The 12,108-nt window shown below is 40.0% G+C and overlaps 1 protein-coding gene across 2 annotated transcripts in view; it reads left to right on the top strand.

Moving 5' to 3' along the window:
* Positions 1-11,844, top strand: part of LOC139263230 (rho GTPase-activating protein 11A-like) — a 99,571-nt gene extending 87,727 nt beyond the window's left edge. For both annotated transcript variants that reach the window (XM_070878986.1, XM_070878987.1), the window contains 3 exons: positions 1,777-1,882; positions 8,230-8,377; positions 9,824-11,844. In XM_070878986.1, the coding sequence (XP_070735087.1) occupies positions 1,777-1,882; positions 8,230-8,377; positions 9,824-11,544 (1,975 nt within the window). In that variant the 3' untranslated portion in view covers positions 11,545-11,844. The remainder of the gene's footprint in view (positions 1-1,776; positions 1,883-8,229; positions 8,378-9,823) is intronic.
* Positions 11,845-12,108: the final 264 nt, after the last annotated feature.

Here is a 12,108-nt window from a genome sequence, read left to right as displayed (position 1 = left end):
CCTTTCTGGCTGCCCATCCTTCACACTCCATATGTTCCAACTTATCCAAAGCTGTATTGCATGTTTCCCGTCCTATATTAAGTTCCATTTGCCTTAAGCTTTGTCCTCATGACCTACATTGGCTCCCCTTCACCCAATATGTCATGAGATACATCTTTAAAAAAAAATAAGAACCTCTTCCTTGTCCTTAAATCCATCCATGCCCTCGCTCTACCCTATCTCTGCAATCTCCTCCAGTCCTTTTATTTTCTTTACTCCCATGCCCCTTCCTTCGATACTCTATTCCTTTGACCCTAGCCGTTTGTGCTGCTGCGCTTCTTTTGCCCCACCATAAGTTACCTGGGACCTACTCTCTGGAATTACCTCCCTAAAACTCTCCACCTCTTTTTTTGTTTAAACCTCTTCAAAACCCATCTCTTTGATCAAGCTTACAGTCATCTCTCCTATTCTCTCATTTGCCAGTTCGGTGTCTATTTTTCTTATTCCTATCTGTGAAGTGCCTTGGGACTCTTTAACATGAAAGGCAATTTGTTGTGCAATTATTAATAGATCCTTTGCATTTATTCAAATTATAATCTAATTTTCTGATTTTTATAAATGGCTGTGGATGTTTTTACTGTTTCTAGTTTTGTATTGTAGTATAGAAATTGCCTTTGGTTTGTTTATTATTTAACTCGTGAAAACTAGCAGAGTTTGTTTGATATGCTATACCTATACTTGCGCCCTTGCAAGGTTATCTCCAGTAAAAGTAGATCTTTTTGAGAATGCAAAGCTTTCATTTTTACTAATTTAACTATGCTACACTAATTATTAACGATGTGTGTTGCACATTGGTATCTGTACCTTGAAGGATTTTGTTTTGCCTTGGGTGCATTCAAAAATTGCTTTTCCTTAATGAAATCTTCAGCTGACGAGCAAATATTTTAGCCATACAAACCAAGAAGGTTCCAAATTTGTGTGTTCATTTCGGTCAGTCAGTAATGGGGCCGTTCCAATTGCACTCAGTTGAAGAGAGTGGATAGATATCCTCCAGGTTTTGCGGTTCTATTTCCAACCTGCAGATCCTGCTAGAAGTGTACATGTGTGGATATCGTGTACAGGCAAGGTTAAGCTTGGCTGTGATGCTCCCCATAAGCAAATAGCAAGAGGAGGGGAAAAAGTTCTCGGGGAAAGAAAAAAATAGCTGTTGCCAATAAGGTGAAAGACTTGGGTCCCTCTTTTCCACTTGCTGCATTTTTGGCACCCATGCATGATTTTTTTTTGTGTACATTCGCGCCAGAAAAAAAAATCTGGACTTTCGCCAAACAAATACTTGAATTTGGTGCCGCGCTCTTCAGTGTTGTCCGGGGCGGGGCGGAGCTTCAAGTCTGCGCTAAAAACTCTCTGGCCATGCACGAAAAAAGAAACTTCCTGGTCTGGATCAGACATATTTAAAGAGCCCTTTATGATCAGATCGTTTTTCCTTTTTTGATCGGATCGTGCTGGCTGGATCTTTCTGCAATTTTGAGCATTAAAACCTGTAAACATGGCTGAGAGTGAAGTTGAAGAGGAATTCAAAGGAGAAGGAAGTGCCGTTCGATTTCTCCTACATGAAGTGGTATCCCTGGTAGATATCATTGAGAGGAAATGGGATCTGCTGGCATCACAGGGGGGCGGGTGGGGGGGGGAAGTGAAAAAAAAGTATAATGGCTCAATGTTTGGATGATGTTGCTGTGTGTGTTATTTCCCAACATTCATCAAAATTCCATAAACATTTAGAATTTATTTGTCTTGAAGGATGGAGTCTGGAAAAGCTGGTTGCTTTTCTCCCAAGCTTAATCGAAAAGAAATGGTCCGCAAGTCCTTGCGTTTAAGGTTTAGCCTTGGAAAAAGCAGAGACTCAGTAAGTTGGTGTTGTATTAGCCATTTAAAATGTGTAACCTATATGTATGTATATATGCCTGCCCAATTCACATGCTCTATGTATCATAAGGAGTAAGAGTGGGTAACAAACACACAATCCTGACAATAGTACACCTTGTTCTTTTGATGTCTGGTATTTCCCACATGACCCACCATTCCATGCTGTATTTTTCAGGTTTTTTTTAAGTTTGCTGTCCATGTACAGTTTCAAGCACTGCTTTGAATTACCAGTAGTGCCCCCACCCCCATTTTATGCTTGTTCCGGGCATCCATTGTATTTGCTATTGGCCTATTATTATTTTCTGCCAAATTTGTCTCCATTTCATCCAGATGTTTTGGTTGGAGTGCTTGGAATTATTGAAGCACTACTTTACCAAGTGGGCAATAACTTCAAAAGCACCACATTCCTGGGCAACCCAATGGAGCTAGCTCCTTGCAGTCCCCCCCTACCCTGCTCTGTTTTCCCCAGTCTCCCACTCTGTGCGTTGAGTATACACAAGAGATTTTTGTCTGTCCCTGTCATAGGAGAATGATTTTTTAGTGGTCTTATTGCTGAACCGTATGGAAAATAACTGATATAGTCAAACAAGTTAAAGATGGCTGCCTTGAGAAGGAAGGGTTACTTAGATTCTACTTAAAAATATTTTTTATAAAGCAGACACCATAACCTGCATGAGGTTAGAAACATAGAAAATAGGTGTAGGAGTAGGCCATTCGGCCCTTCTAGCCTGCACCGCCATTCAATGAGTTCATGGCTGAACATTCAACTTCAGTACCCCATTCCTGCTTTCTCGCCATACCCCTTGATCCCCCTAGTAGTAAGGACCTCATCTAACTCCTTTTTGAATATATTTAGTGAATTGGCCTCAACAACTTTCTGTGGTAGAGAATTCCACAGGTTCACCACTCTCTGGGTGAAGAAGTTCCTCCGCATCTCGGTCCTAAATGGCTTACCCCTTATCCTTAGACTGTGACCTCTGGTTCTGGACTTCCCCAACATTGGGAACATTCTTCCTGCATCTAACCTGTCTAACCCCGTCAGAATTTTAAATGTTTCTATGAGGTCCCCTCTCATTCTTCTGAACTCCAGTGAATACAAGCCCAGTTGATCCAGTCTTTCTTGATAGGTCAGTCCCGCCATCCCGGGAATCAGTCTGGTGAACCTTTGCTGCACTCCCTCAATAGCAAGAATGTCCTTCCTCAGGTTAGGAGACCAAAACTGTACACAATACTCCAGGTGTGGCCTCACCAATGCCCTGTACAACTGTAGCAACACCTCCCTGCCCCTGTACTCAAATCCCCTTGCTATGAAGGCCAACATGCCATTTGCTTTCTTAACCGCCTGCTGCACCTGCATGCCAACCTTCAATGACTGATGTACCACGACACCCAGGTCTCTTTGCACCTCCCCTTTTCCTAATCTGTCACCATTCAGATAATAGTCTGTCTCTCTGTTTTTACCACCAAAGTGGATAACCTCACATTTATCCACATTATACTTCATCTGCCATGCATTTGCCCACTCACCTAACCTATCCAAGTCGCTCTGCAGCCTTACAGCATCCTCCTCGCAGCTCACACTGCCACCCAACTTAGTGTCATCCGCAAATTTGGAGATACTACATTTAATCCCCTCATCTAAATCATTAATGTACAATGTAAACAGCTGGGGCCCCAGCACAGAACCTTGCGGTACCCCACTAGTCACTGCCTGCCATTCTGAAAAGTCCCCATTTACTCCTACTCTTTGCTTCCTGTCTGACAACCAGTTCTCAATCCATGTCAGCACACTACCCCCAATCCCATGTGCTCTAACTTTGCACATCAATCTCTTGTGTGGGACCTTGTCGAACGCCTTCTGAAAGTCCAAATATACCACATCAACTGGTTCTCCCTTGTCCACTCTACTGGAAACATCCTCAAAAAATTCCAGAAGATTTGTCAAGCATGATTTCCCTTTCACAAATCCATGCTGACTTGGACCTATCATGTCACCTCTTTTCAAATGCACTGCTATGACATCCTTAATAATTGATTCCATCATTTTACCCACTACCGATGTCAGGCTGACCGGTCTATAATTCCCTGTTTTCTCTCTCCCTCCTTTTTTAAAAAGTGGGGTTACATTGGCTACCCTCCACTCCATAGGAACTGATCCAGAGTCAATGGAATGTTGGAAAATGACTGTCAATGCATCCACTATTTCCAAGGCCACCTCCTTAAGTACTCTGGGATGCAGTCCATCAGGCCCTGGGGATTTATCGGCCTTCAATCCCATCAATTTCCCCAACACAATTTCCCAACTAATAAGGATTTCCCTCAGTTCCTCCTCCTTACTAGACCCCCCGACCCCTTTTATAACCGGAAGGTTGTTTGTGTCCTCCTTCGTGAATACCGAACCAAAGTACTTGTTCAATTGGTCCGCCATTTCTTTGTTCCCCGTTATGACTTCCCCTGATTCTGACTGTAGGGGACCTACGTTTGTCTTTACTAACCTTTTTCTCTTTACATATCTATAGAAAGTTTTGCAAGTCTTAATGTTCCCTGCAAGCTTCTTCTCATACTCCATTTTCCCTGCCCTAATCAAACCCTTTGTCCTCCTCTGCTGAGTTCAAAATTTCTCCCAGTCCCCAGGTTCGCTGCTATTTCTGGCCAATTTGTATGCCACTTCCTTGGCTTTAATACTATCCCTGATTTCCCTTGATAGCCACGGTTGAGCCACCTTCCCTTTTTTATTTTTATGCCAGACAGGAATGTACAATTGTTGTACTTCATCCATGCGGTCTCTAAATGTCTGCCATTGCCCATCCACAGTCAACCCCCTTAAGTATCATTCGCCAATCCATCCCAGCCAATTCACGCCTCATACCTTCAAAGTTAGCCTTCTTTAAGTTCTGGACCATGGTCTCTGAATTAACTGTTTCATTCTCCATCCTAATGCAGAATTCCACCATATTATGGTCACTCTTCCCCAAGGGGCCTCGCACAACGAGATTGCTAATTAATCCTCTCTCATTACATAACACCCAGTCTAAGATGGCCTCCCCCCTAGTTGGTTCCTCGACATATTGGTCTAAAAAACCATCCCTTATGCACTCCATGAAGTGCATATGCTTCTAATAATAGCTTAGGTTACTGTTACCATTATTTGAAAACTCTGCCTGTTTAAAAACACATTGTTGAATGTTGTCTTGGGTTAAATGAGAAGCCTGTTTGGTGCCTGTTCTGTTATTGATTCCAAAAAGTTCTTTTCACTATCCATCATAAGGTTAAAATTAAAATCAGCCCAAGTTTAAGAAGTAGTATACTTCTGATTTATAGGGCTCAATTTTCCCCAGTGATTTGCTCTTTTTGGCCTAAGTTGAAAAACCCACAGTTTCCCCAATCAATTTGCACCAGTGTAAGTCAGTTAGTTACGATATTTTTAGGTCAGTTTTTTTCAGCCATAGGGGCCGTAACCAGCCACCTATGCCAATTAGGGAAGTTTGGCCTGCTGAGAGTTACTCCAGTTCTGCTTAGGCCAGCGTATGTGGCCTCTGTTGAAAAACCTTTTGGAAAGTTAAAGAAATCGGCGCGGCAGATGCCCGGACACACTAAAAGAATTGAAAAACACATAGCAGCAACTTGCCTCCAACCCCGCCCGAAGGCTGTCCGGTCCCATTCTCGGTCCCCGGCTCACAGAGAGAGAGAGAGAAAATGAACACACACCGGGGACCAAGAATGGGACTGGACCAGGAGAATGAGGATCCAAAAATAGGACCGGACTGGCAAGCCCTTCGGGCGGGATTGGAAGTAAATTGCTGCTATGTGTTTTTTAATTATTTTAATGTGTTGGGAGCTGGCTGTATGCTTCACTTTGCAGTCTCAGCTCACATTATGTCCCTGGTTACCATGGCAGCCTGATCTTTTTGGCGCAGATCAAGGCTCCACCCCCAAAACTAAAGGTCAGGTTACGCCACGCCAAAATGAAGAAAGCCAACAGGAAAACTTAGAATATATTTTTTTTGGCGTACTTGGCCCCAAAAAATCGGCATAACTCTTCAAGTACCCCAAAAAAAATGCTTTGGGGAAAATTGAGCCCATGATGTCACCTATTGCTAATCAGGTGGTTCATTCTGCTAAATTGATAAACTATCCCACTTTGCTAAGATAATACGATAGTCGTTTGTGATTTTATTTCCCTTGTTAATCACGCCATCTTGAATGTGGGACGTATGTCTCTGTGATCACTCAGCAGAAAGTCCAATTTGTGTTTCGCTTGCTTCTAAATCTTCTTGGTGCAATGTTTTACTTTAATATTGAGATCTATGTCCTGACTGAAAACAGATTGCTCAGTTGAAATGGGTATGTCTGGGACTCTTGCTCTGGTTGGAAGTATTCTGCACTAAATTAAGCTTGCAGACTTCAAAATTGAAACGGTAATGGTTAATAGTGATGTGCAACAGGTATTTGATACATAAGTATATTACAGTAGATGGTTGACATTTCCTTGTATGGGGCTAAAAGACTAATCGATCCCAGAATTTAATTTCTGAGGGGAAGACTTTTACAAGAATGTTTTTGTAATATTGTTTCCTTTGTGAAACTCTTAGTTTGAGAAAAATGTGTTTCATGACATAGTAAATGCATGCCTTTTACCCTGACTCTGCTGTCTGCACAATAAGGGGGGGAGCAGGCACATAATTTAGATACAACTAGAAGTAAACTAAAAACCTACTGTTATCATTGTAACTGTTATAATAAAGCCATTAAATTATCAGGGCTAGAGAGGTTGTCTGGTAGTAATTATCAATGATTTAAAAATGCAATTACTCCTGAATGCACCAGCCAATGTTGCTGTTAAGCTGTGCGGCTGTGCAATGGTCTGGAGGTCCCGTGTAGGCCGCTCAACAGTTTTACAGTTGAAATAACTAACTGCGCATGTACGACAAATTGAACGGGCCACAAAGCCCGTTAAAGGGGCTGTGACTAAAAAAAAATTAGCGCAAACATTGGCACCAGCCCTAACTTTTTTTATGCTGTCTTTAGAGGGGAAATAATGGGCAAGTACCCAAAATTCACACTATTGCATGTCTTTCAATGTCGAATCTATCGGGGATGATTGTTACAACACACCCTATGGAGCAGCATCGTATCTCTGATAGCCAACTCCAGATTTCCGCATTTAAATGCAAATGTGTGGACGCTGGAAGTTGCTGTCCGATTTACTCCATAATAACAGTTAGCGCTGTTAGTCTCAGCATTATTATTAACGAGATATCGGGGCTGAAGTGTCCTTCTAAATTTCACAAAATTTGCATTGTATACTAGTATAATCCATTACTGTTTTTTATGGTGCACAAGTCAATAGTTTTAACCTTGGGTTATATAAAAACATAAAAAAATAGGAGCAGGAGTAGGCCATTAGGCCCCTCGAGCCTGCTCCACCTTTCAATAAGATCATGGTTGATCTGATCATCGACTCAGCTCCACTTTCCTGCCCGCTTCCCATAACCCTTTACTCCCTTATTGTTCAAAAATCTGTCTATCTCTGCCTTAAATATAAATCAGTGACCCAGCCTCCACAGCTCTCTGGGGCAGAGAATTCTATAGATTTACAACCCTCAGAAGAAATTTCTCTTCATCTCAGTTTTAAATTGGCGACCCCTTATTCTAAGACTATGTCCCCTAATTTTAGTTTCCCCTATGAGTGGAAATATCCTCTCTGTATCCACCTTGTCGAGCCCCCTCATTATCTTATAAGTTTCAATAAGACCACTTGTCATTCTTGTGAACTCCAATGAGTATAGGCTCAACCTACTCAACCTATCTTCATAAGTCAACCTCCTCATCTCCGGAATCAACCTAGTGAACCTTCTCTGAACAGCCTCCAAAGCAAGTAGATCCTTCCTTAAATACAGAGACCAAAATTGTACACCGTACTCCAGGTGTGGTCTCACCAATACCCTGTACAGTTGTAGCAGGACTTCTCTGCTTTTATACTCTCTTCCCCTTGCAATAAAAACCAACATTCCATTTGACTTCCTGATTATTTGCTGTACCTGCATACTAACTTTTTGTGTTTCATGCACAAGGACCCGCAGGTCTCTCTCTACTGCAGCACTTTGCAATTTTTCTCCATTTAAATTATAATTAGCTTTTCTATTATTTCTGCCAAAGTGAATAACCTCACATTTTCCCACGTTATAATCCATCTGCCAAATGTTTGCCCACTCACTTAGCCTGTCTATATCCCTTTGCAGATTTTTTGTGTCCTCCTCACAATTTGCTTTCAATGCATTGTTTCAAATTAAGTCTTTATTATACACACTTTTTGTTTTTTCACAGCATACGTTATCCTCTGGAGGCCCAGCTCCAAATGGATCAGAAAACATTGGCTGGCGACTTGCAAATCAGCGTGATGTTCACAACTACAATTGGTTCTCAGCGGACGATCTCCCACTTACCCCAGTTGTAAGGCACAAAGTTGCAAAGGGTAAATATTAATAAAGTTGACCATTTATTTTCATCATGCACCCCCCACACACCTAGCATGATGGGTTCTAGGAAAGTCATGTGTTGAGTACATGAATGAAAGTATCATGAGATTAACAGATAGGTGGTGCTACAAGTAGCCTCCTTATTGTGTAAAGTCCCAGATCTGCTTTTTTGCCATTTTACTTATCCATAGTTGAAAGTTTGTTGCTCCTTGAATTGGACCTTTTATTGCCAAAAGATTTGCAGTCTTCAGCCTTTCTACAAGATTGAGATAATAGAGTATTTCTCATTCTCTTCATTCTGTGGTAACTGAAGGATAATGAAGAAATGCTGAAAACTCTGCCCTGTATCAACTGTGGAATGTTGAATACTGCAATGGAGCAACGAGTGGTGCTATTGCTAAGAACACCTGTTCTTTCATCTTTGGGATGGATTCAAATTCAGCCAAGACTGATTTAGATGGAGGTCTCTTCCACAAGAATCCTATGTGAATTGATTATGGGGAATGTCAACCCATTTCCCAGTAGGTATGGGTTTAGAACACACAATTGTCCACAATTTTTCATAGTTTACACTCAGTTGCCATTTGGTTAGAGAAACTGGAAAAAAATCGCATTCAAGATTGGAGCAGATAGAGGAAACTTTACTCCATGTGCAACAGACTCATGATTTGGAAGTGCTTAATGCTGACACTGGGTGTCAAAAATGAAAAAAAAACACACCATTTACCAATATGGTTATCTTCCATTTTGATGCGAACAATAGTTTCACCAAAAATGTAAAAGAAAAAAAATTAACAAATGATTACCTACCTTCATTTTTGGAATTGAGATGAAAAAAATCATCTAAAAGAGCATAAGTCCTCTCTACCAAAAGATTGAATTTAATTAGTTTTTGTTTGATTTTTAAATGTGGTACCAGAGCACTGGCTTGAATAATCATGCTGTTGAGCTGTTGAATCTGTCGTACTGTTGAATGGATGGCAAGTGGCTCTCCACAGGGAAGAGCAAAATGGTGTACCTCTTGGTATTCAGCTCAAATAAACAAAGACATCTTGCACCAACGCATGGTTTGAGAGAAAATCGAGGGGTTCATGCCTTCAAGAGGAAAGATCCCTGTTGTTCTGAATTTTCCTTCAACAGTGAAGTGTATTTAATATACTCAGCAAGACGAAGTTCTTCTGGTCTAATCTATCTTAGTTTTATTTTAATGCATTAACTTTCAAAGATGGAAACAATAGCAAATTGCTGTGATAAATATATACCATGCAGATTCCAGTATACTAGTCCACTTAAACAGCTCATGATCCTGACTACATAATAGATATGAGGGCATCTTCTAGGTTATGCTATTTGTTTTTTTGCTAATAGTTCCATGCACCACTTTGTACTAGTTTATCCAATTTACAATTGTGTTTTATATTCACTATTTTTGGTTCTTTCAGGTTCGAAGTGCATAAGTAAATCAGAAGAAAATCTTCTCACTCCCATGTGTAATAAAGACACGCATCGAATGTCTTGGAACGGCACCGGTCCTACAGAGTCCCAAGTAATTTGTGGCCATATGGATATGGGAACCCCATTAGAGTGTTACTTAAATTCCAGAAATTATCAATCAGAACCTGCACTAGTCATTGGAAAACCACCCACCAAACCAGGGGATTTGCAGAGCCAGAGTGTAGCTCAGAAAAATGATAACAGAAAGAGCAGAGATTCTTTAAGTGAGGAAGCAAATATTGTGACTGGAGAAACGGTGTTGAAAATTAAAAAGGCATTTTCCGAATCAGGAAGTGACCTGTGTTCATTGATTGGAGACCATAGACCTTCCACTGTGAATGATTTGTGTAAAGGTGACTTGCTTTTCCAGCAGACTCAAAATGTGGCTGCCCCTCAGAAACATGATGGACCATTTGAAGATCCATCAGATCAAAAATGGTCATGCCCTGAATTGCCAACACAACAAGTTACTGAAATAAAGCTTCAAAATGCCAAAATAGATCCCTGCTCAATAGATGTAAGCAAATCACTTGACATGAGCAATAATCTAAATTGCATTAGTAATTTGAATTGGCAAGATATAAATAGAGTTGCAGTTCTACAAGACAAAAACATGTCTCTTCTGCCTTTAGTTGAAGATCATAGTAATTTAAACAAAAAGCAAACACCCTTTAACGGTGTTGCAGTATTTTCATTCACAGGACAGCCATCGCCTGATCAGCTGTCATCAAATTATAAACAGTTGAAAGAACAAGATGAAAATAATATTCTTGTAGAGAATTTTACTGTGCCAGTAACTATAGACACAGATGGCAGTCATCATCCCTTTGAATTGCACCAGTCTATACTCTTGCCTAATGAATTGGAACCTACTTTAAATAAGAGGGATGACAACTCATTGTCTACAGAGGAAACTCCAGCTTTGGAATTCCCTTCAAAGGTGTCTACTTTGGATGTCCCTTTGAGGAAGATTTCGGCAGAGGTTGTGAAGGAGATTGAATGTGGTCGTCACTTCAAAGTAATTGAACATATTCAGCGGTTTAATAGTCTTTCATTAAATGATCAGACTCCAAAATGCAGAACTGTCCAATCACCTTTAAAGTTCAAGCGTACCCCAGTTCGTCAATCTATTAAAAGGATTAATTCATTATTATATGGCAACAACAAATCGATAGCAAATAGGACCAGGTCATGTAAAATAGCAGTTGGCTCTCCAATAGTTAAGTCAATAAGTGATGAAAGTGCTCTGTCATTTAATCCAAATTCTGTTGCAGTCACACAAAATGCAAGTACAAAGCAAAGTAAACAACAAAATAATTTATCTGTTGAAGGATTTTGCAAAACCAAACCAGCAACACACACACAATGTTCTACTGCCTTTAAGCAAGAGACTTTAGTCAGTCAGCAGACTAATTCCTTTGATCAGAATATCAGTCAGTCAGTTTTTGAGGATTTGATTAATGGGAAAATGTCAAGAATCAATCCAGTTGATTGTGTCCTGCCAAAGCATGATGCAATTATTGAGAAAATTTCTTGTGTAACTCCAGAAAAATCCTTTTGTAATTCCATGCTGCATAAAGTTTCAGAAAAGGTAAAAAATCGTTACAAAGGTTCACCAAAGTGCCCTATAACATCAGCAAAACTCACAACTAAAGCCATAGACCTATAAATGTGTGGGAAAAGCTTAATCTGTTATCATTCTGCATTGCTGCTGTTTGATGCTTCTAATTGCACAAGTTGAGCTAAAGTTAGCTTCAACATTTACTTTCAGGTGAAAATTACTTGGAATGCTGGAATTTGATAGAAATTTAAATTAAATAGCTACTTTTCAATGTATAATGAATAATTTTTGTACTTGGATATTTTCTATTAGTATGTAATTTAATGTGTAATACCGTAGTGTATGCGATATAGCTGAGTTCTTGCCCTTTACTTTGAGTGCTGTTTGTCAACTAATAATTGTCATATTTTGTGTAGGTAGCTTTCTTAAAACTATAACTTGTTTCAAAAATGCTTTAAATTTTTTTTTTACTACTGAGCAAGGCATTATTAACATTTAACTTAGTGGTATGATGAGGAATTGAAATTCCTTTTGAAACTTAAATTTAAAGATTTTAAAATAATGAATCATTGTACAAATTCAACTGCTTCTCAATAGTGTCAAATTGTACCAAAACATGTATAGCAGGTTGACTGGCTAGACTCAATTGTTTTATCATGCTGATTCTATTTA

This window comes from Pristiophorus japonicus, chromosome 4 (genome assembly GCF_044704955.1).
Source record: "Pristiophorus japonicus isolate sPriJap1 chromosome 4, sPriJap1.hap1, whole genome shotgun sequence".
Lineage (NCBI taxonomy): Eukaryota > Metazoa > Chordata > Chondrichthyes > Pristiophoridae > Pristiophorus > Pristiophorus japonicus.
The sequence above is the reverse complement of the archived record's forward strand: the minus strand, read 5'-3'. Positions and strand labels throughout refer to the sequence as shown.